The sequence below is a fragment of the Liolophura sinensis genome, chromosome 8, assembly GCF_032854445.1.
Source record: "Liolophura sinensis isolate JHLJ2023 chromosome 8, CUHK_Ljap_v2, whole genome shotgun sequence".
NCBI lineage: Eukaryota > Metazoa > Mollusca > Polyplacophora > Chitonida > Chitonidae > Liolophura > Liolophura sinensis.
In genome coordinates, this window is record NC_088302.1 from 16,986,056 (window position 1) to 17,009,649 (window position 23,594).

Genomic DNA, 23,594 nt, shown 5'->3' on the forward strand with positions numbered 1-23,594 from the left:
AAACACATTACCAACCAACACTTGGCATTTTTCATAGTGTGGATAATACAGGAGTTTCAAGTTAAAACTCTTCTATCACTAAAGCTAAAGAAAGTCCTACTGTACCAAGTGACCTGTCAGAAATGTTCTGTTTTTAATTACATGTAATATGACCATGTGAGAAAAATGTTCAGAATGAGTTACTTAGGGTAGGCAAACAATAGAGTTAAATTGAGATAAATAGAGATAAATTGAGGTTGACTGTTTGCAAACTTAATTAGTTCCTGGGGAAAAGAGGCGTCCATTGCACCTCTGAAAGATGGCAAGACAGGTGATGGGTATGTCACATAATACAGTCAGTAGGATTTTCACCTTAGCGACAATAATTCAAACTCAAACTTCCCTAATGGGCACCAAAACTGGCTAGCCTTCCACAACTCCTCTGACGGTGTACTGGTGCTCCTAAGCCTTCTAAGAGATATCGACTGGTGCTTACTGTTGTACTCATTGTTTGTTTCACACAACAGCAGTCACTTTCAGAAGTGGAGGAAACCAAAGTGTCCAGAGTAAACCACTGTCCTTTGACAAGGAACTCACAAACTTTCCCACACATTAAATTCACCGGCACACGAAGCTCAATATGTATGCCAAACAATGCTAGAAGTGGAATGATCTTCCACAAACTTCATGTAAGATCACATGAACATCCCTAACAGTGGAAGCAGGAGATTTTATAGCCATTTATTGGTAACCGCATTTAGAACCCTAACTGACTTACTTAAGACACTTACACTGACCTCATCAAATAACAAACAAAATGTTTCTGAAGATAGACTTTAATATGCGTTTGATGAGTATACATGTGCCAACTCCAGCAAGAGTTAAAATACTTAAATGCTTTTACACTGAGTATGCAACTGCCAGGCTTCAAATATGTGTATATGAACTGTACATGCTTTCATAAGCTGGACAAGTTGACAAATCAGACTACATGTAGTAGGTAAATCACAACATTTTAGCACTTGGAATACATCTATATTTACCACTATTTCAAATTCAGCATATCCATTTCAGGCACACACCTCGAGGACATGTAATCATCAATAAAAAGCCAGCTGAAAACTGAAAATGTTTTTAATAATTTATTTTTTAACATACTGTGTTTAAATTTACAGTGCCTCACTCCATACATTTGAATCATAAAACTAACTTAAATTCAAGAATTTAGGCGAGTCTCTAATAGAAATAGACTATACTACTCTTCTTAAAATATTTTGAGGACAGCAGTTTTAGCTCTGATGCCTGCATGAAATAAATAAGGATTTCTCTAATGGTTTGGTCTCATGACATGGCATCATGACTACATAGTGAAATGTGATAATATGACCAGATAATAAGATGGGATACTATGACCTGATAATGAGATGTGATAATATCACCAGATAATGAGATGTGATAATATCACCAGATAATGAGATGATAATATCACCAAATAATGAGATGTGATAATATCACCAGATAATGAGACATGACAATATCCCCAGATAATGAGACATGATAATATGATCAGATAATGAGATATGACAGGAATATCAGCCAGTAAGGCATACATTAACATGCAATGTAACAGAACTACTGGCTGTCGAAGCATGGTCACATGACCAGCTAATGAGGCACATATCACTTATGTTCATGTACATATCACAGATAGCTGAGCTATGTCAGGATATTCTTCATCTCTTCTTGTGAACCTTGCTCTCAGAATTTCTCATTCGTTGAAGTTTTTTCCCTTGGACTTTAACCAAATCTGCCATTTCTGAATATAAAAAAAATATTAGATCATGAAGAAAATTATTAGATCTAAATTACTGGCCACTCAGAACAAACTTTGTACAACTTCATTTCAGCCATGAACGAAGATGAAGAAGAAGATGAACCTAACAACCTAGTTCTGGACAGGTTGTTGATCAAATTTCCATGAATGAAGTTCTGCCACATAATTTTGACCCCAAAAATACAAATCAAGACATAATAATCAAGACATGTATTACCTTTATTTCTGCCTTGAGTTTAATGTCCCTTATATCTAACAGGTTCCTCCATTAAATTCCCATGAATGGATTATGTCACCTAATTTAGACATGAACAAATACAAGTTAAGATCATCAGGTGATCATGTCCTGTGCATGGCATATTTTGATACTTTGTTCCCAATAAACTTCATCTTACGCACACTTTCATTGATCTGTACCAAGGATAACCATACAAAGATTTCTTTAATTTTACTTTTTAGACCGAATTCCTCAGTGACAGAGATTTGCTTTTCGTCTACACACATTTGTCCATTAGTGATGAATAACTATTTGATAGATCCCTCTAGGGCTAAATTAGAATTTGATGGAGACAAATGTCTGTTTTACCCACACATTTTTGGTCCTCAGTGACGGATAACCATATGTTAGCTCCTTACCTTTAATGGGTGACACAAACCTTTGTTTTCCCTCTGGAGACTTTTGCCTATCTATGTTAGAAAACCATGTAACATTTCGACACAAACACAAACCTTTGTTGTCCATCTGCATGCTTTAGCCTATCTATGTTGGATAACTATTTGATATTTCCATACATTTAATGCATGACACAAACCTTTGTTTTCCCTCTGGAGACTTTCACCCATCTCGGACAGAGACGCCATCTTGGCTTCCAAACGTTTACACATTGCCCACGTATCCGCCATCTGGGCTGAGGAAGCAGAAGTGGTCACATCTGAAAACCAGAGTCGCAGGTGATCAATCTTTCTCAGTTTGTTAGTTAGCAGTGTTGATATTTTGTATCACTTCACTCATTTAAATCAGGCTGGTTTACACACCAAAATATATTTCAGGACTGCTTTACCCGAATGTCATAATGAAGAAATCAGATATGACAACCAACCAAGTCGTGACAGATGTACATGTACGCTGACACCAGGTTCACTAGTAACGTACTTTACCTGTATCTTCCACACGAATGAAATATTTTTGAACATGGTGACTAAGATAAAGCAAAAGTGTGTGAATAATACGAATTCATCTCCTACCAATGCCAAAATAACCCCATGGACAGAATTTGAACAAAAAATTTCAAATGTCTGCCTAAGTATGGTGTAAATCACTGATCAAATAAATAGTGAATAAATCCAGTGTCTGCCCAAACACACCTGAACATGGTCAATCAAGCCACAAACGATGCAGACAATATCAGATCTATCCAGGAGATCGATCCATATTTACATTTTAATGTTTCACGAAAGGTTTTTACACTGACAAATAGAATTTATTTACTTGATTTACGTCATACTCAAGAATATTTCACTTGTACGACGGCAGCCATCCTCATGGTGGGCAGAACCGGGCAGAGCCCAGGGGACACCCACGACCATCCGCCGGTTGCCGCAGAAATTCCTACGTAGGAACCGACAGAATCACTTGCCTGACATGTTATTACAGCTGTAGGAAGCTGATGCCCTGTGACTGGAAGAACCTTGATTTGTGTGCCAACTGTTGAATTTCCTCACAATTGGACTTCCTGGAAAACAATTCATAACAGAAATTGTAATGAGTTACAATGTAATGAGTTTGCAATCATAAGCGACAAAACAGTAAGTACGCAAATGTGTAACTCTGCTGGGATAGCATGACCTGCTCACATAATAATAATGAGAAATATTGCTATTTGTAATATTTGTAAACAGTATATATTTGTTTTTGTACACTATCCCAAAATAAAGTGCTTAAACATGCATTTTCAAGGCTGGGTTGTGCAGCCTGATACAAGTTGACCTTTCGGGTTGCACCTTAACCCTGGTCACGCTGGAGTGTGCACTACCCGGCAACTCATAGTTTTTTTAGGCCAGTATGACTAGCTCCTAGTTTGGATTATATATGAGCACCCTACAAAGGAGGGATTTTAGTCACTTTCATTTCTGTTTTTAAGGGCGGTGTGGTACTTCTTATATTGTCTGCCAGCAGGGCAAAATTGGCAAAAGTGTTTCTTATTACAGGTAATTCCCACCCAACATACCTGGTTCAGATGTGTCCTCCATGTTAATACCAGCAGAGATGTCTGACAATGACAACGACTGCTGAGAGACGTCATTCACCTCGCAAGTAGGTACGAGTGATCTACTTGGGGTCGATGTCCACTCAGTCATACCTAACAAAACAAGAATTCAAAATAGCACTTGGCATTAAAGATGGGCAGATTGACCGACAAAAGTTATCACGTACAAGAAAACAGACGCATGTGAAGCTGTGGAGTCTGGATTCAAGGTGTTTCTTCAGGAAAACATATTCTGAAAAACCAAGATTATTGTCATTAGCAAATGCTGACTGAGTGAGTGAGTGAGTGAGTGAGTGCTTGGGGTTTAATGTCGTACTTAACAGTTTTCCAGACGTAGAAGGAGTCTTAGAGTGCATGTAATGTGCCTCATTGTTGCAGGACGGATTTCCAGCATTCTTTTATCTAGTGCTCCTACACTGAGACGCCTTACCGAAGGCAAGTAAAGTATCCTGCCTGAGCCATTATACTGATATGGGTCAACCTGTCGTTGCACTATCCCCTTAATGCTGAACGCCACGCGAGGATGTTACAACTTCCTCTTTTAAGGTGTTAGGTGTAACCTGACCCAGGATTGACCCTGGATCTACCCTGGGAAGAGCCAGATCTACCGCTCCCGAAGAGGACGGTTTACCAACTGAATTATCGAGGCTGGTCTCTAGCAAGTGCTGTGTGTTATAAAGTATTTTCAGAAGTCCATGTTGAACAGACTTAAAACTTCTCAACTTTAGCGCTGTACGCAATAACAAGAGAATTTCATTTAAAGATTATTCTTTTCATTTCCTGAATTCAATAACATTATCTCATTATAAATGAGTGGCCATCTGTCTGGTGAGATAACTCACCTATGTGCTTACTACGCTGAGTTTGCCCAAGATAGCTCTCTAGACATATGAATTTGCTAGTGTGTTGAGTGTGTTGAGATTGGTGAAGATAACCCTCTAGCGTGTTGGGTGTGCTGAGCTTACTCACCTGAAGGTTTGCTGTGTTGTTTTGTTAGACTGTTGATCCTCTCAGCCTCTAACTCCCACTTAGGGACTACTTTAGGGCTGACCACCTCTCCTCCTCTGCAGAATAAAGGAGTAGTAAATAATCTGTTAATCTACATTTGTCACGTACACTAAACTTACATACAACCACAAAATACATACAATGTGTGAATTTTTGAATCTATTGTCAAATTTCCAAGTACATGAAGACCATCCCAGCAACAACAAACACCTACCCATTCAGTGCATCCTTTGTCTCCTTCCCCGACTCTCTGATTTTGTCTCCTATGCCTTGGTTTGACATAAGGGATTTTACTTCTGACAAAAGGGATTTTAATTGGGTACCTATCTCTGTGAAAGCATCAAGAGACTGGCATGGCTCCTGGTAGACACAGAAAAAAAATGAGAAATCTGTCAGTATTAAGACAATTTATGACACTGAATTGTTTAAAATCTTAAAATGAATATAAAAAGAATCATGCTGCACAAAAGTTAACCCCAAGCTTCCTACTTAGCCAGTTTACCTACATTGCAATTGCCTATCAAAATGAGCTTTGATCTACAACCTACACAAACGGCATCCTTCCCAAACATTGAACTAATGCCCCTAAACATTCTTTTAGATATTCTGGGGTGAAAATATGCCTCCATTGACTAATTGTGAAATTGTCTATGATGCCCTACATTGTACAGAGTCTTTCATCATCTTATTTCAGGTTCATCTATATTTTATATATATATACGTTATATATAATTAATTAATGTATGTACTAATTGATCTCTCTCAGAAAATGAATTATTATTTTTATTTAATTAGGTGTGAAGAATCTTACACAAACTGAAAAGTCAATATGCTGTTTGAGTAGGCAAATATGTGAGTGACAAAATAAAATTCTTCTGAACACTATATCATACTTTTTTGTTTATCCAGAATTCTTTGTTTATCCTTTTGGCACACCACAAAAACACTTCCTTATTTATTTCATGGACTGGCCATTTACAGCATGCTGAGGGCTATTTCAGCTTTATGAGTGAAGGAAAAAGGATCATAACTGAATGAAACAACTACACTTCACAATGGTACTTGTACTTGGTAAACCTCCTGATGTAAGGCTGCAGTTGTGGAAATAGAGGATGGGTTAGAACATGCAGCCTCTTCACTGATCATGGGTTAGTATTTTCCACAGACATACAACTGGATTTGCATTACTTCATAGCATTACATGACATGACACATTTGTTACAGTGTTTCCATGGCCCATGCATTGTCAATTACGACTGTACTACACCATCAATCTACCCATCAAGAATCATCAGCCCGATGCAATGTATATGGGGTGTGTTACATTTGCTCAGTCTGCGTTAACACAGGCGTTAAAGAATTGCATTGTTAAAGAATCGCATGGATTAAGGAATTCACTGAAACACTAGAGCATATTTAAGATACTCCCACCCTCGAAACCCCCGATTAACGGATGAATGATCGAAAACGCTACCGCATGTCAGGAATACAACACTAAACAGCCTAAACCACTCAGTTTTCACTTACTGATGCCATCATCATATGCAACTGACAAAAAGAAAAATTCAAACTTGTTGCAACAAGAACTATAGGCAATAGACTTTCATTTCCGGTATGACTCATCTGCCTTTTCTACAGACTAGCCAGAGACAAGTTCATTTGTTAAATCCTAAAAGATAACCAGGTGTTGTCTGTCCACAGCAATTACAACCTTCTGATAAAGTATGCAATACCACCAAAACGATCACAACTCCTCACATCAGTACAAACATGATCAAAAATATCTGTTCAACTGTTCAAAATATGCATGTATGAAAGGTAATTGTACCTGGTGCGGTGAAGCAAATGTTGCTTTAGGGCTATTGGTGCCAACGTCTGTATTAGAGACCTTAGTCTGCGCTGGCTGGCTTGGCTTAGTTCCCTGACCCCCGGACTGTGCCTCCTGAAGACAAATACAAAGTTTGGTCACAAAATTAACAACAAAGATATGTACATAGTCTAAACAGCATAACAAGTACGTGTATGAAGAAATGCACATACACAGTCTTGTCACAGAAGCCTTCTGGAAGAATGGCTTTTCTCCAGGGGCTTAAGCTATCAGAATATACCATGTACATATACGTAGCTGTATATACGTGTATATCAAAGTCCATAACAAATGAAAAACAGCCATAATTTTGTTGAAAATGGATGACATGCCCCAAAACTCAAAGGAGCCTCTCACAAATGCGGTCAGTGTGAGTTCAAGTCCAGGTTCCTCTCTGGGTATGTGTGAAGGTCGTGGGTTTCCCCCCAGGCTCTGCCTGGTTTCCTTCCACCGAGATGCTGGCCGCCATCGTATCCGTGAAACATTCTCGAGTACAGCGTAAAACACCAATCAAATAAATAAATAAATAAATAATTAAATCATGGTGTAGTCTGGAGTACTGTTTTGTGATGTAATGACAGACGGGTTGCAAAGCTACAAGTGTTATCACCTCCCCTCCCGATACATAGCAGGGGACTAATTAAAATTACTCGCTTTCCATTCAAGCACAGGATAATTGGGCAAATGTTCTGGTCATATCATGTAACTAGATTAGTGAACAAAAAAGCAAAAAAAAAAAGAGTACCATCTCCAAACCAGTTGAGAAGAGATTTATTTAGTACAGTAGCTAACCTTTATCTCCAGTTTGTGATTTATCTTGAGTCTGGTGATTTCCTGCTCTAGCTTCTCCGCTTCTCTCTGAGCACAGGAATTTTTCACAGCTGCCTGTTGACACAAAATCAGTTCAGTTATTTTATTTACATGTTGTAATTTCACTTCCAAGACGACAATCAAATTTGTCATTCTAGGGTGCAACTGAGTACCTCTCTTTGTTCGTTATCTGACAAACCTCCTGACCTAAAGCTACACTTAAACTGGCTAGATTCAGGCCTGCAATCTCAGTGGTCAGAACAAAAACAATATTTTAGCCAAAAGGCTATAAGTCTTACATTCTATAAAAAAAAAAGATGAACAAATATCCTTTCTTCATATTTTATGCAGACCCAACATACACTGTCACTAACCCATGGCAGATGCATGCCTGTTGTCTCAACTCACTGCACTGACATGTAAAATTTGTAAAACAAAATAGGAAATATGAAGGCCTATTGATTTATGTGCGCAAAGCAAGTGAGAGACATTCTTTGATCTTCAAAAGGACGTTTTAAATTCACTCATTTTTCAGTTTCTTTTATGTGTTCATTTATTTATTTATCTGACTGGTCCTCCACGAACGTTAGACAACGCAAACAGACCTGCGAGTGTTGTTGACCACTAATTCTCGCCAATATTCTACATACAGTGAACATGAGGGTGTTTTATTTGTGTTATGTGGAATAGTATATGCTTAATTTATTCATATGATCATATTTAATACCATACTCAATAATTTTCATTCACAAGACAGCATTTTCTGGGTGGAGGAATCCAAAATTCCTGAAATAAACCACTGACTTTCGCCTGATACTTGACAAACTTGCTGACTTAAAATCGTTATGCAAGGGCCTGACAGTCTAGATGTATAATACAAACCAAGTGCTGTTTGCACAAAACGATCGCAGCCTAAATTCACAGTAACTAATGTTGGCGACATATGTTTTTAATTTGTGTTGCTATGTGTAGCTACAATCAACTTATCCTGTGATCACTTTGTGTTAGCGAAAAAGTTTGAAAGTATAAGGTAGTTTCACTGTAACCTGCCTCAAGGTCAAACATGCAACGAGTGGAGTTAATATTATGACCCTTGGCAGACTTTGAGATAAGACATTCAATTTCAGGCAACAGATTCACCCCACAGGTCCTTCGCTGATCAGCTTACCTTCTCCAGACCGGATTGAAGCTTACTCGCACGAACTTTAAGGTCCTGATGCTTTCTCTTATGGCTGAATATCTCTTCACACAGGCCTTTGTTTTCATTGGTCAACTTCTTCACATTCTCCTGAAGGTTGACACACTTCGCTTCCATTTCCTTTTTGACCTATTAAAAATATCAAAGCAGTCAGTAACAGTATGTTTCAGAGATTTAGCCCAGTGCGTGTTGCAAAAGTGGATAATTTTCTCTCAAACTGCAATATCAATTCATTCAACATACACAAACTTTATGTACTTGCACTGGAATACTTTAACACTTCAAGAATTCAGAACTTACATAGAGCAACTTTAACCTTTCATACATGTACATCTACAGTCCTTTTTAAAACCTAGCCTCAGAATTGCTTTACAACAACTACACATTTTGAAGAGAAAAAAAATAACGCTGGCTCCAACCTTTTCTAAAACTTCAATTCTCTCTTCCATCCAGCGAACTTGGCTGTTAAGTTTGTCAATCTCTCCCCTTTTAGCTGTCACTTCTGTCTGCATTTTGTCAGCGAATTTCACAACTATAAACACAATGATAATCATGACCATATAATAATATATTATCATAATATACTGGTACATCTGGTGCCAACTGGTACACAAAAAAACACACAAAAAAGCATGAATTGTGATGCCACATCATGGTTTTATTTTCATTGAGATCAGAGGGGGTGGGATTCTTGTCATGTCCTCATAAACCTAAACAAAAGGAAATCTACATGGTTTCATGTATATAACTCACATTCAAACTCATATTTTCACTACAATAGTATATATACCGTTTCACATCATTTAAGTTATGACCCACAATCTGTTCACTTTTATATATAAAATGCATACATGCATTAAGATTTTCACTAGAACAACTACTTAGTGTTACCAGACTTGGACCAGATTCTTATGTATTCCAGCAATGTGAATCCAACAGGATTCCATATAGATTCCAATACTAAAAACATGATGAAAATAAAGGTGTATACTTGTCAGAAGAGGATCAATGGAGATTTCGTATGTTCACATGCAGCTTACTTTTCATATCTACTCCTTCTTTGGCCTGTCTATCTTGGAGGGTCTTCTCCCTTCGTTTCAACTCCCCTTCAAATGCTGAAACAAAAGAACATCCAACTGAATCAATTGTTTACCAACACTGTACAACCTCTCATCTCTGTCACAATCAAAAGAAAGGGCTGTTGTCGTGAGATGAGATGTCATGTAGGACATTGTAGAGCTTTCAACTTAATATCTTGAGACACCACTGACTGATTTTTCATTAAGAGATGTCAAAGTACAGTATTTCAACAGTAGGGTTTTTCAAAGGGTTCATAAATTACTGATTTCATTGATTCCTTATTTGTTGACATTAATTTTATATCTGATTGCTGTTTTGCACTGTAATCAAGAATATTTCACTTATACAATGTTAGCCAGCATTAGGGCAGAGACTAGTGGAAAGCCACACCCATCCGCAAAGTTGCTGGCCAATCTTTCCACACATATTACAGGAGAGGAAACAAGCATCAGCTGGACTTGATCTCATGGCATCCCCGTTCGTGAGAGGCTCCTGAGTCACTGTGCTTTATTTTGCCGTATATTAGGGACACAATACATGAGCACATGGCCCCTGAATGTGAAATACTGAAAAACCCTATACAAAAACACTCACCATCAAAGTCCAAAATTTCATACACAACAATATCCATGACTACAACTCCAGTCCAAATAAAACTCAGCCTTAATATTACCTTTATACTTTAAACGCATCTTCTTCAATTCATTCTCCACCTTTTTCTTGTCAGCTTGCAGTGTTGTCAACTGTTTTGCATGCTCTTCCTTCACAGCTGTGGCATGGTACTTGTATTGCTTCAACTCCTCAACAGCTTTGTCCCTCTCCTGGCGAAGCCGTATAACATCATGCTTCATGGCTTCAGAATTCAGCGAATGTCTCTGTTTCTCAGATTCTAGCTCTTTCAGTTTCTTTTCTCTTGACTTAAGTTTCTTGGTTGCGTTTTCTGAAACAAGTTTCAGCTCCTCCAGCGAAGCTGTCTTTTCAGTAAGTTGCTTTAAAAGGTTCTCTTTTTCTTCACGTACGGTATCACTGGCCTTGCTGTTAATTTCAACAATCTGTGACAGGTTGGTAGACTGCTGATAAATAGTCTTCAGGTTGCGATCATTTTCCTCCAGCTGGATGACAACTTTGTCTCTCTCAGATTTTATCTCCCCTAATTCACTATTCTTTTCGTCCACCAGGTGGCAGTAATAGTCTCTTTCCTCACTGAGACGGTGTATTTCAACTGTTTTATCATCCAAGCCTTTCTGAAGGTGACCTTTGGACTCTGTTGTGGCCTTCAACTCTGACACTGTCGCTTGTAATTTGTCTGTCAACTCTGTAACTTGTAACTTCAGAGTATTCACTTCGGTGCGAGCTACTCCTAAATCCAAAATGGCTGAATCAGCTTTCTGTGACATTGCTGACAGCTGATTGGTCAGAATGTTAACCCGCTCACTTGCCTTTTCTTTCTCAAACTTCTCAAATGTGGCCGCCTGAAGAAAAATTAGTTAATGTGTAAAAGATAACAATTTAACTTCATTTTCAAAAACTACTGGTACCAGTACCAAAAGAGCTAATTTTCCATCAGTTAGATTTCCTCTACTTCAATATGCTATTTCATTTTGGTTGAGGTTTAACACTGCAATCAAAAATATGAGGTCAGAGTTAAGAGTGGAAGAAACCACCCTTGGCCAGGTACTGGTTTTTAACAAACGTCAGCACTTAAAGTGACATACTCTGAGAGCTGGGATCAAACATAAAGCCTTACTGGTTATGCACTGATCAGCCATGTACCCTGTATCCGAGTCAGTCAGGACCCCTTCAAAATTTGAAAAATACAGCTGTTTTCACAAGCTTTCTAAAATATGCTGCCCTTCATATCCACTGTGTTCAAGATGAAATTGATTCAACTTTTGTGTGTTTAGTGCCAGTAGATAAACAGTAACATGAAATTTCATCAGCATGTCACCTTTGTCCAGTAGAAATCCTTCCATACAGAAAACCTTTACACAAGGCCAATTCCACAAAGCCATTTCAAACCTCAATTAAAATTTTAAAACCACGACACAATGCTTATTTTTTGTGGTACTCGAAGGTGCATTTGTCTTACGAAAATCATTTACAAGGTGGTGAAACAAACCCAGATTTAAAATTTCGATACGAGTATGAATTGTGTGGAATCAGCCTCATGTGTAATGCTTTTATGTTTGGAGAGAATTCTATAGGAATGAGGTGAACTTCAAAAACATATGTGGTACCATTGTGATGACCTGTCATGTTACATGTATCTTCACACAGTTTATACTCACTCTGTGTAATCAGTCATTCATCTGAAAAACCAATCACCGTTGGGCTTTCACACTGTTTTCAACATTAGTTTGGCCATAAAGTAACTCTTTGTAGTATCCCAGTCCTAATGTCAATATCTTTAACGTTAAACCCCAAGCACTCACTCACTCCATATCTTTATAGTGCTGTCTCACTCAAACGCCATTCAAAAGACACCAGACATGGTGCCCTACTCAGTCAAAAGGTGGTGCACTGACAGCAGAACTCGACATATTCACTAATGACATGTAGAAGACACTGCTCAACCACAGGTCGACCTAATACTGAGTGCCAATACACATGAAGTCTTCTGATATTCCAAATTCTAAACCATAAAAATTCAGCAGAATCACTCACAGACACTGTCTCAGATACATATTTTGATACCTGGTTTTGAAGCTGTAAGCTTGACTCCTGCTTTGACAATGCCAGTAGTTTTTCCAGTTGAACTATTTCCTTCTGCTGGTCAGCCACCTGCTTCTCTAATCTTGTCTTACATTGCCCTAAGTCTTCATAGGTCTTCAGCTTGGAGCTGTTGCCATCTTGTAAAGTTTCCAGCTCGACTTCATATTGGGTAATCTTTGACTGGGATCAAACAAACAATGAAACTGGTTTGAAGAAAATTCATAAGACAATTTGTGGCATTTTTGTAATTTTACTAAAACTTTTTTATGAATACATTGATATCTGCTCGTATGGAACATCTCTGGTCATTTAAAAGATTTATACAGTATAAGCTCAGATATAAACTCTCTGTGGTCAACTTATAAATATACTGCATTTGCTCCTATTCCAAATGAGCACTAAATGCTCTATCCTCTCTAAGTCCTCTCATCAAAATCATTTTAAGTCCATTCAGTTTATATTGTAACCCTTCACCAAAAGTTCTCAGTGATAATAAACATAGTAGAAGCATTATGTACCTGCTGATTACTAAGCAGACCTTCAAGCTCCACCCTTTCCTGTCTGTTTGAACATAACTGCTCCTCCAGCTCCTGGATCCTCTGCTCTAGCTCCACCCTCTGTTAGCAGATCAATCAATCCAAATACACACTTATTTATTTCATTAAAATTGAAAACAACAAGAAGAAAAATGGACCACATGGGAAAGAGAAATTTAGACCCTGTTGTCAACTGTCTATTAGTGATAATAATGAAGGAAGTTCATGCATGATATGTTTATTTTATATATATATATATATATATATATATATATTTCAATTAGATACACTATGGCAGCCAGTATTATGGTGAGAAGAAACCGGGCGGAGCCCAAGGGCAACCCATAGGGCAAGCATAGGGTGGACTTGAACTCACAGCAATTGCACTGGTGAGTGGCTCATGGGTCATTTTGCTACACTAACACACTGACCACCAGGCCATGGCAGCCCCCATGATACCTTTAAGGGTCAAAACACACTCACTAAGAGCATACATATGTCATGATTTAACATTGTTGTACTATTTGGAAGAATTTGCTTCAACACGAACTTTCCTTTTCCGTAATGTCCTTAGCAATCTCAGTAAACTAAAAGGCAAGACCGAAGGATTTTGGATATGACTAACCTGCTGTGCCCAGTTCTGTCTGTCTGTCTCATGCTTCAATTTGTACTGTTCCAGCTGAGCCTCCTGGGCACGTATTGTTTCATCTCGTAACCCTACCTGTTGATCGTATTGTTTCCTAGAAAATTAAAACACAGAGGCCTTTTTGATTTCACCCTGGAATATAACATTTACAAATAAATAAATTTAAATACAAATAAAAAACAAAGAAGAGATCCCATAAACAGATCAAATTTTAAGGCTGTGATCTTTTCTTTCTGTTATTTGTTTGTGTTTTTATTTGTGCACGGTTGGGGATGGGTGGGTGGCTGTGGGTTACCAACACCAAAACCTGGTGTGGAAAACCGCCTTGAAGGTCAAGGGAGATAACTCTTAAGCTCATGCATATACGTATGCAATCCTCAGTCTCTCTACATGTTCTGCATTCCACAAAAGGCAGATATATATTGAATCGATGTCCATTCAACAGCAATCAGGAGACAGTTGTTTAAAACTATATTAAAGTTAACCCAGGCTTAAATCTTAATACCAGTCTCATCTCAATGCAAAGTAAATGACAAGTAAGTCTGGACTAAATTTAATATGGGGCTTAAGTTCTGATACACTTTTGAACAACTGGGCCCCGCAATCATTAATTTAGCCCTGTGACAAAGTTGTTGTTATACCAAATAGACTTATTCAGTGGAACCCATCCTTTCCATAACTACTACTAGCAGTGGAAAGCTGGTTTCTTTATGACGAAAGACTGTTCCATACTTGAGAAGATCCAGTTCTGTCTGTAAACTTGTTGACTGTTCCTTAGCATTGTTTGCTCTCTCCATGGCACCCTCTAACTGTTGGGCATGATCTGTTACCAGCTGACTGATTCTGTACAATAAGACAATATATGATACAATAATAATGATTTAACACTTTTGTCAAAACATAAGAGTTTGTGATTTATGAAGTACTTATGTGATAAATTAAATTTATGTCATAAACGTGTAATATGTATTTATTTATTCAGTTCAGGTATAATGCAATATTCAAAAATGTTTATATGACAGTGGTCAGATTTAATATTGGAGCAAACTTGCGCGCTTCAGCAAGCTCCTGACAATAGTGACTAAGCTTCAAACTTGGAAACAGGAATTGAGCAGGCAACCTTTATGATCAAGGGTCAAACTGCGGCGCATGAGAACAACGCTGAAGCCGAATTTCAAATATTTAGGAGAAAAAAAAAAATCCTTTTATTTACTTCCTGATCATCAGGTTTCCAGCTGACAACTTTTAAGGCCTTAGATGATAAATACAATTAATGCATTTTTTGTCAAATAAAACACAAATGAATTTTTTGTCAAAAAAAGCCAGGAATAATGTTCAATCTTGTGATAAACATTTTACAACTTAGGCCTTTATGCGTACCACCAGGTGACTTACATGTGTAGTGGGAGTACATCAAACTGATGTTACTACAGATCTTCAGGTGATGTCTTACTATATAAAATACTAATTACTTCAATTTATATTAATATTTTGTTGTTTTGTTGTTTGTTTGTTTTTTTCTATCATTTTATTTTATCAAAGCTTAAACTGGTAAGTGCTGCCACAAATCTGTAATACATTAACTTTGTGCAAGGTGTGCTGGTGGTTCTAAAGTGAAAGCAGCTGTACAGATACACACCTGTCCTGGTAATGCTTGGTTAGCCCTTCAACTTGACGACTGTGCTCAGCTTGAGCCTCTGAGAAATCCCTCTGTAACTGAGAACAAGGCCTTGCAAAATGCAGGAATTCATGTACACACAGGGAAAAACAGGCACAGGGCATAAAAATTGGTGTACATAAATCAGAGTCGCTCTTAAGCCATGATCATCTTTGGTAACAAAGGTTTTGGTAAAATCAAGACCTTGTAAAATGTAGAAATTTATACATTCATTCTAAGCACATGGAAAAAAGATACAATGATTTGTCAACAAAAATCATGTAAAACCCTCTCAAGTTTTGATGATAAGGCTTTCAACTTTGTTGTACGTATACATGTAGAGTGTATACTTTACTAGCTCCCTGGAGTTTATCTTTATAAAACTCTGATGATGAATACAGCCAATTATATCTGATATATAACAAACTAAGCCAAACCTGACAACAGTCTGTAAATCACGAAGAACGTCATTTCATATAGGGTACGTTTCTATATACTGCCTTCACAAAGGCCCTACACCACAAACAGCCGATCATCCTTTGCAATGATATCCCGATGTCACTTCATAAAGAAACCAAAGATAGGACTAATGAGAAATTTCTCTGAAGTACCTTATCAATATTGAACTTCTTCAAGTCTATTTCCTTGTCAAAATCCTGTAGACATTTCTCCAGAGTGTGAACCAAGGCAGTCGGGTTTTGTCTGGAAATCGGTTCAGGCTCACAATATGGCTTGCCCCGCTTTCTCTCTGCATCAGACAGTAATAGGCGTATCTGACTTAGGGCCGAGTCCGTCAGGTAACCATGGTGATGAAGCTCAGCCACTTTCTTGTTTCCTTCTTGAATGGTCTGCCAAATTTACAAACATTTTCATTCTATTATTTAAGCATATTTTTACATTCTCCTCTGTCACAGTCCAACAAAGGAGATTACCAGGATATGCATTTTGACCAGATGACACCTGGCAGATGAGCCTCCCCGGCTTGCAACAAAACTGTCAGACCTCCAATAACATGAATAATGAACACAACAAATTTCACATGATGACATACTAAAATGAAATCAAGGATCTACAGTGAGCATTTGTAAAACCATATCTCCCTCCTCGATCCACCTCACAATGAAACAGGTCCGAGAAGTATGGTTTATATGGATGCCTGGTAAACATATTAACATCATCTTGTCACATCTTCCTCTCCAGCTGTATGTGGGAAGGTCTGCCAGCAACCTGCGGCACTGCCCGGTTTCCTCACACCATAATGCTGGCCGACGTCATATAAGTTAAATATTCTTGAATATGGCGTAAAATACCAATCAAATAAATAAATAAATCTTGCCACATCTTGTCAAATATATTCTAGGTGTCATCATAAAGTAGAACGTCTCCATATCACTCATTCTTAGCACCACCTCGCACCAGACATTGCAAATATCTCACTCCAACTTAACCAGCATCCCAACCCCACCAGGCCCCCAACCCTACAAGCCCTCCCATCTCACCAGCCCCTCACTTACTAGATCCTGTCGTCTCTTTGCCTCCTGTAGCTCCTGTATATTACTCTCCAGTTTTGCAATCAGGCTCTCTTGACAGCTTGCCTCCTTCTGTCTGAAAACAAAAGAAGAAGAATGCATACCACCATTCTTCAACCACATAACCACTACAAGCTTACCATTATAGAATACACAGTAATTTCCAACCTTTGCCTAATCTTATATGCTAAAAACTAAATTACAATTTCTTTTCAGAGGGCACTGTCCACAATGATCTCTTTTAGAAGTCTAAAAACTAGCCAGATGAAAAAATGGAAATGTTAAGTTCCAAAAAAAAAAAGTTATTTATATACAAAAGTTCCACTGATACATTAACTTCTGTTAACAATTTTCTCACCTCAGCTCCAAGACCCTGTCTCTATTCACCACTGTCTCCTGCAATTTGAATTTAAGGTCTTCGATTGTTGAACGAAACTCTTTAGTCTGTTGTTCTCCACACTGATTAGCCTGAAAGTCAGCAGCCATATGTCAGACTAAACAAGACAAATTTACACGTTAGTACCATTTATCATTCAGTAAACTTATTTCATACATCCAAATATCAAATTACCAGCATAATATTATTATTAAAAGCATGTGTAAATAATACAATGTCAATGTTAATTCGCTTGCAAAGTGCTTGTTATTTTCAAAACTATTTTGGTCATGCAATGAGAGTGTGCTTATAAATACGGTCAAAAAAATACAGTGTTGATCTCAGTGGCCGCATGTTTATAGTGACTGGTTACAAGTCAAAATACCATGCCGTTCATTTCAGATGCAACGGCACACAATGTCACATTTGTCCTGATACAGGTAACAGGCAAAGGGCTAAAAAAAAAAACTTGGTCAATTCCATTATGTTGACTGCTAGGAAGACAAGATTGTCAATTTTGAAGTCTTGGACCTGACCTGGCTCAAAACTGATCCTGGGAATCTCACTTACAATGTGAACAATCTAATGGTTTGACCATGACATTCCTGTTCACAAATTTGTATCAATAAAACAATACTGTGGCATGTACCTCAATTAACCTCCTCCGTAGTGACAACACTTGTTCCTGTGATTCTTTCAGCGCCTTCTCCAGATGGGACCTAAAAACAAGAGAATCACACTGCAAACAAATATATATGTACAGAAATATACAAAATATAGGCAGTTTTCAGCAAACACAAGAAAATATAGGCGGAACTGAAAAATATATATCAAAATATAGGAACACTTTAAGGCCTATACTGTGCATAAAATTAATTAATGCTCCGAAACCTGCAATGTAAAATAATGGAGTATTGAGTTACAGATGAAAGATTAAACTCACGGGGGTTGATTGCCAAATGACCCCCTGAGTGGGGTCTGCCCTGTCAGAGATGAGGTGGGCACTGATGTGGGCACGGTGGTGAATGCCCTACTAGACCCTGGCAGACCAGCCCGGGCTGGGCTGTGTGAGTGTGAGGTCAGGGAAAAGGGTAGGTGGGCTGAGGTAACCCGCGATGTCAAGAACCCCTCTGTTAGCTGTCTTTGGAGTCGCTCGGCCTCACTCCGTTGACATTCCAGCTGTGCCCTGAAACATAATAAAATACAATACAATAAAAAGAGCAGATTGAGTACACATACAACTAAAATGATGTAAAAGTTGATGTGTTTAAATTGGCCAAGAATGTAAACAAGCAAAATGTACGGCCACTTTTAGTTCGTTTCCCTTTAATATTTATTAGAGTAACGCCAAACCAATTTTTATTCTTGTTTTACTAGTCAAAATGTTTTCAATGACACTGGAGGGTAAAGAAATAAAAAAACAATAGCTTGAAAATTATCTAATTTGTTTAAAATGTGCACTATCCTGACTGTGTTTCCAGTTGAACACACATTTATGTCATATGAAAGCCTAGAAAAATAAGAAAATCATAAAAGTATGGAGATAAAACAAAATAAAACAGGGAATTTTCAGTTTTATCTTCATTACATTTTTGGACCTTAGAGTTGGCCTTCCCATTAAACACAAAATAAAACTGGTGTCAGCTAAGGCAGGTTATGATGACTTATTTACCAAAAAGCGTTAGCCAAAAATGTTTCACCTACATGAGTATGGTATACAGGTTTATGGGTAGCTACACAATGAGCAGAATCCGGAGAAAACCACTGATACTTCATGACGTTAAATTACCAACGCTTCAGCAAACAAATTATAAAGCGTATTCAAAAATGACAGCTGAATAAAAAAAAATTATTTAAGTTTGTTTTTGTAACCAAAAAGTATTAAACATATTTTCGTCATCTCACAATACTCTCATTTCATATCTATAACACAAAGGAGTTACCGTATGCCATATACAGAGAAAACCACACCAAGTCTTTGCCTGCCATCTCAGTATGCAGAGAACTTTTATTTTTACTGTCTACTATCTAACAGTGCGTAAACCTACCCAAATCAATGACCAGTGCAAATACCTTAGCTCTTCTATGGTCTTCTGGTCAGCCTGTACATCCATCAGAGCAGCCAGGGTGGACTTAGATAAGGGGGAGGGTGCTCCCACAGATGGACTCTCGGGCTAAAAGAAGTGCAGAAACATGTATCGCCACATCATCAAAACAGAAAAGACCAAGATAAGTCTACAAGAGACAGCATTCACACCATGATGTACTTGGGTACGGATATATGTATTCAAAAGTATAACATACAAAGATTCCACATATCATTTTCAAGACAATTTTGAATTTCCTCCTCACTAAATAAATCATATATGTGCAATTACGCAGATTTTTGCCTGCTGCTAACTAAAACATGTTATTCATCCCAAGAGATTAAATCATAAACACAGAAAGAGCTTGCACAGTGTATCCATCCTTCACAGTGTATTCTTCCGGACAAGCTAACAAGATTAGGCCAGCAGGGCAAAATCATCGAAGAAAACTGTAATCTTCTGAAAGACACTTTAACCACAAGAAAATTTATATCACTGTGAAGTTTTAATTGAAATACAACTCCATGATGAAGTATTTGCTCTATGATTTATTTAGACAATAACTTTTTCAAAATTAATATTACTGGCTACTTAACAGAAAACAATTCATGCTTAATTATTGGTTAAGATATTGTTAACATAGGAAAACTGTGTATGACTGTCTTACAAATACTGTGTGCAGGTGACACTTTAAGTGAACAAATTCACGGCAGAAACTAAGCACGACATTTAGGCCTACATGTACTTGATAAACTGTTCAATACACACGCATGCAGTGCATTTATGATGCACAAGATAAACACTCCACTACCAAACCAGATCCAGAGGATGGAGTTTAAGGAAGGGGATGAAATGCACAAGATCACTTACATGTGTTGCACTTTTGACCCCATCGTTTTGTCGGGGTGGACTTGGAACAGCTGCAGAATATAGGCAAAAATCCCTTAAAAGTGGAAAATTAGATGACTGCAAACTTATTCCACATTATTCTGAAGAGCTTTGCAGCTGAAAATATTTTAAACAGTTCTGACAAACAAAGGCAAGTGATGAACCCTAAATCACAGCTAAGGTAATATTGCAAAAAAGATATTAGGTTCAACAGAATACATAACTAGATCTACCGGTATACTAATACAAAAATGGAAACTGGGACATTGAATGATTACTGCCTGGTGCAAGTTTACAAATTCATAATGGAACATACCTCATACATCATTTTACACTGCTTTAACTTTTGGATATATACATGTACAGTAATTTATTTATTTATTTGATTGGTGTTTTGCGCCGTACTCAAGAATATTTTACTTATACGACAGCAGCCAGCATTATCTTGGGAGGAAACCGGGCAGAGCCCAGGGTGTACAATAATCCATAATCAATGACTTCTTAGGTAATTCAACAAAAATCATCTTTTGTGGATAATTTTCACTGCCGTATATACCCACCCATATTAAAATGCAACGATTAGACTTGCATGCTGTAAAGTGACAACAGAGGGTCATCATCATGTCATAACATCGAATTTCGAAATTCCCACATTATTTAAAGTGTTGTTATCGGCATACTTGATAATTTTTCGCTCATAAATGTCATGACAATCAGGTTTATGTAATGAAGTTAATATTATGGAGGAAACCAAATCTACCTTCCACCAAGTAAATGACAAACCTCCTCACCTAAAGCAGCAGCTGAAACAACATCATTGCAATGGTTTAGTGGAATGACGCTCATACACTTAACTGTCTGGCTGACAGTCAACAGCACATCAGTTGGGGAATGACCATATTGAACATTTAATGATAGATTTTACAGCTAAAGTGAATTACTTGCCTTTTGATCATAAAAGACAGCTCCATACACAATAGCATCAACCATAAAGAAAAAATTAATAATGTCTGCAAAGCGAAGTTTTGAACTTGTATCATTTAGAAGCAGAGCTTCAATGTTATCACCACCACCTTATACAATGTTTTCACCACCACGTCTTTGTGAGTAAAGACTGTAATCATGAGTAAAACAGCAAATGCCAGGATGTCCACATTCTCTAATAAGCCCAACTGGCATTTCAGGGGTCTGGCATGTTCATGCAGATATCGGCAAAACAGGTGGGGGCTCTCGCAAACTACTGCAGCTAAAAGACCTGATTTTACTTACATGTATGGTGCCGATGGCGCCATCAAGTCAACAGACAGATATGTATTCAACCTAGCAACTACCGTAAAAAAAAAATGTCTTTCAACTAAGTTTCTGAGAGCCCCCACTTGTCGCCGATATCTGCGTGATCCTGTAAGACCCCTGAAATGCCGACTGGGCTTATCATATGATACAAATTTATCTCCCTCCTTATTCAACATATCACATCTACCTCAGTCGATGTCTACACATCACGAATGAACGTCAGAATATCAAATAAGAAGGTAACTTTATCTTTCTGAATGTGCTCCATTAATCAAGTGTTCTACTGATGGGACATTTTGAGTTATGCAGCATTTAGGGGCGTTTTGACTTCGGACGCTCTTTCATACATGTACATGTCTAGACTTGATTCTTGAATCAACAAACCTGAAAACGACCCCTCTTCCGAGTTTATCGCACTTGCGATGGCAGCAAATCGATGCCACTCACACTCCAAACGTTTAATCTGCTCAGCAAACTCAGTACTTGAGCCTTTGTTAAATCCAGGTTTTACAGAAACCAATGGACCGGCAGGACTAAATGAGTTGTTCGTGTTGCTCGTAGGCGCATCCATATCGGTGTTCTTAGCCGTCAGTAGATCGTCTACACTCGACAAACATACTGTCTCAGACGCCATTTTTACTGCCTTCTACCAGCAGTAATTATACGAAGATTTTGTGTTTACTACTGGGTTGGCGCAAAGTCAACATACTGACAACTGTTAAAGTTTTAAGTGATAAATTCATTAATGAAACTTAAAGCTCGTCAAACCTATCCGTCATTTGTATCAACCGGGAGGATTGTGCGTTCTCGCCTTCATTACTGGAGAGCCTTTCCTTCGAGAAAAGGGGAATAACTGTCCGAAAGCTAAACGCTCTACTCTATCTTTCTAATATCTGGTCGGGGACTAACCAAATCAGAAAGTTTGCAACGTATAGTTAATCAAGCTAATATGCTTCCGATCTCAAAAGATTTGTTAAACTAATAAATAAAGAATTTTTTTCTTTTATATGTGCTCATGGAAGGGCGAAAATAAGGCGGTCAACTGTATGATTAATTGTAAAGCGTTAGGCCGGCTTAATCCCCCGGATTTCATTTTTTTGAACAAAGTTCTAGAGCTCTGTGTATAAAACGTTTTTCGCTAAGAACGATCGTTTTTGGAAAAGTTAGGCTATTTCCCAGTAAAACAATTACTGCACTAATAAGCTTCCAGCCAATATTCCATTGTTTTCTAGACATGCACTTGAAGCATGGAAAGAACTGAATAGTAATGAAGATAATGTTTTTCAGCAGATCAGTTTGGAACAATTCAAATATTCTGCATAACGAAAAGACCCTGTATTATAAAAACTGGCACGAATGTGGAGTTTTGTATGTTCAGGATATTAGACACGAATGGAAATATTTTAGATATGAAATCATTACGTAACAAGTATAATCTTCCACTAGGCTACACACAATAGACTGCTAGGCATATACATGTTAACATAAAGACAGCTGTTTGACCACTCTAGTAGACATGTCACATGTTCTCTATAAAACACCAACGTTTAAGAAAAAACTTTGGAAATGATTTACGCGGTACTGAAAACGTTAATGTTATAAAAAGGATGTCAGCCTATGATTTTACAAAAACGTAGGCCTATGCGTGTACATAGTCCCACCACATACTTTATAATTAAAGGCGTTTACAGCGTACAGGGTAAAACCAGAACAGCGAGGACAATGTGATAGCTGGCAAATGGTCACACGTAACCGGTGAAATACGGCCTCCCGTAAAGATTTTATTCTAACCTTCATGTAAATGCATAAACTGTAGCAATCTACAAG

At 37.8% G+C, this 23,594-nt stretch overlaps 1 protein-coding gene across 1 annotated transcript; it reads right to left on the bottom strand.

Moving 5' to 3' along the window:
• Window positions 1-1,712: 1,712 nt before the first annotated feature.
• On the bottom strand, window positions 1,713-22,543 carry LOC135473252 (coiled-coil domain-containing protein 158-like). The gene is made up of 25 exons (XM_064753098.1): window positions 22,152-22,543; window positions 20,457-20,506; window positions 19,573-19,673; window positions 18,443-18,685; window positions 18,149-18,218; window positions 17,482-17,591; window positions 17,109-17,199; window positions 16,206-16,442; window positions 15,577-15,653; window positions 14,670-14,780; window positions 13,917-14,031; window positions 13,274-13,372; window positions 12,738-12,935; window positions 10,717-11,515; window positions 10,004-10,078; window positions 9,383-9,495; window positions 8,934-9,092; window positions 7,748-7,840; window positions 6,917-7,030; window positions 5,303-5,448; window positions 5,050-5,144; window positions 4,042-4,173; window positions 3,451-3,546; window positions 2,626-2,745; window positions 1,713-1,795 (listed from the first exon to the last, which is right to left on the bottom strand). The coding sequence occupies exons 1-25, from the start codon at window positions 22,399-22,401 to the stop codon at window positions 1,713-1,715; spliced, it is 3,777 nt and encodes a 1,258-aa protein (XP_064609168.1). The 5' UTR covers window positions 22,402-22,543.
• Between the last annotated feature and the right edge of the window lie 1,051 nt (window positions 22,544-23,594).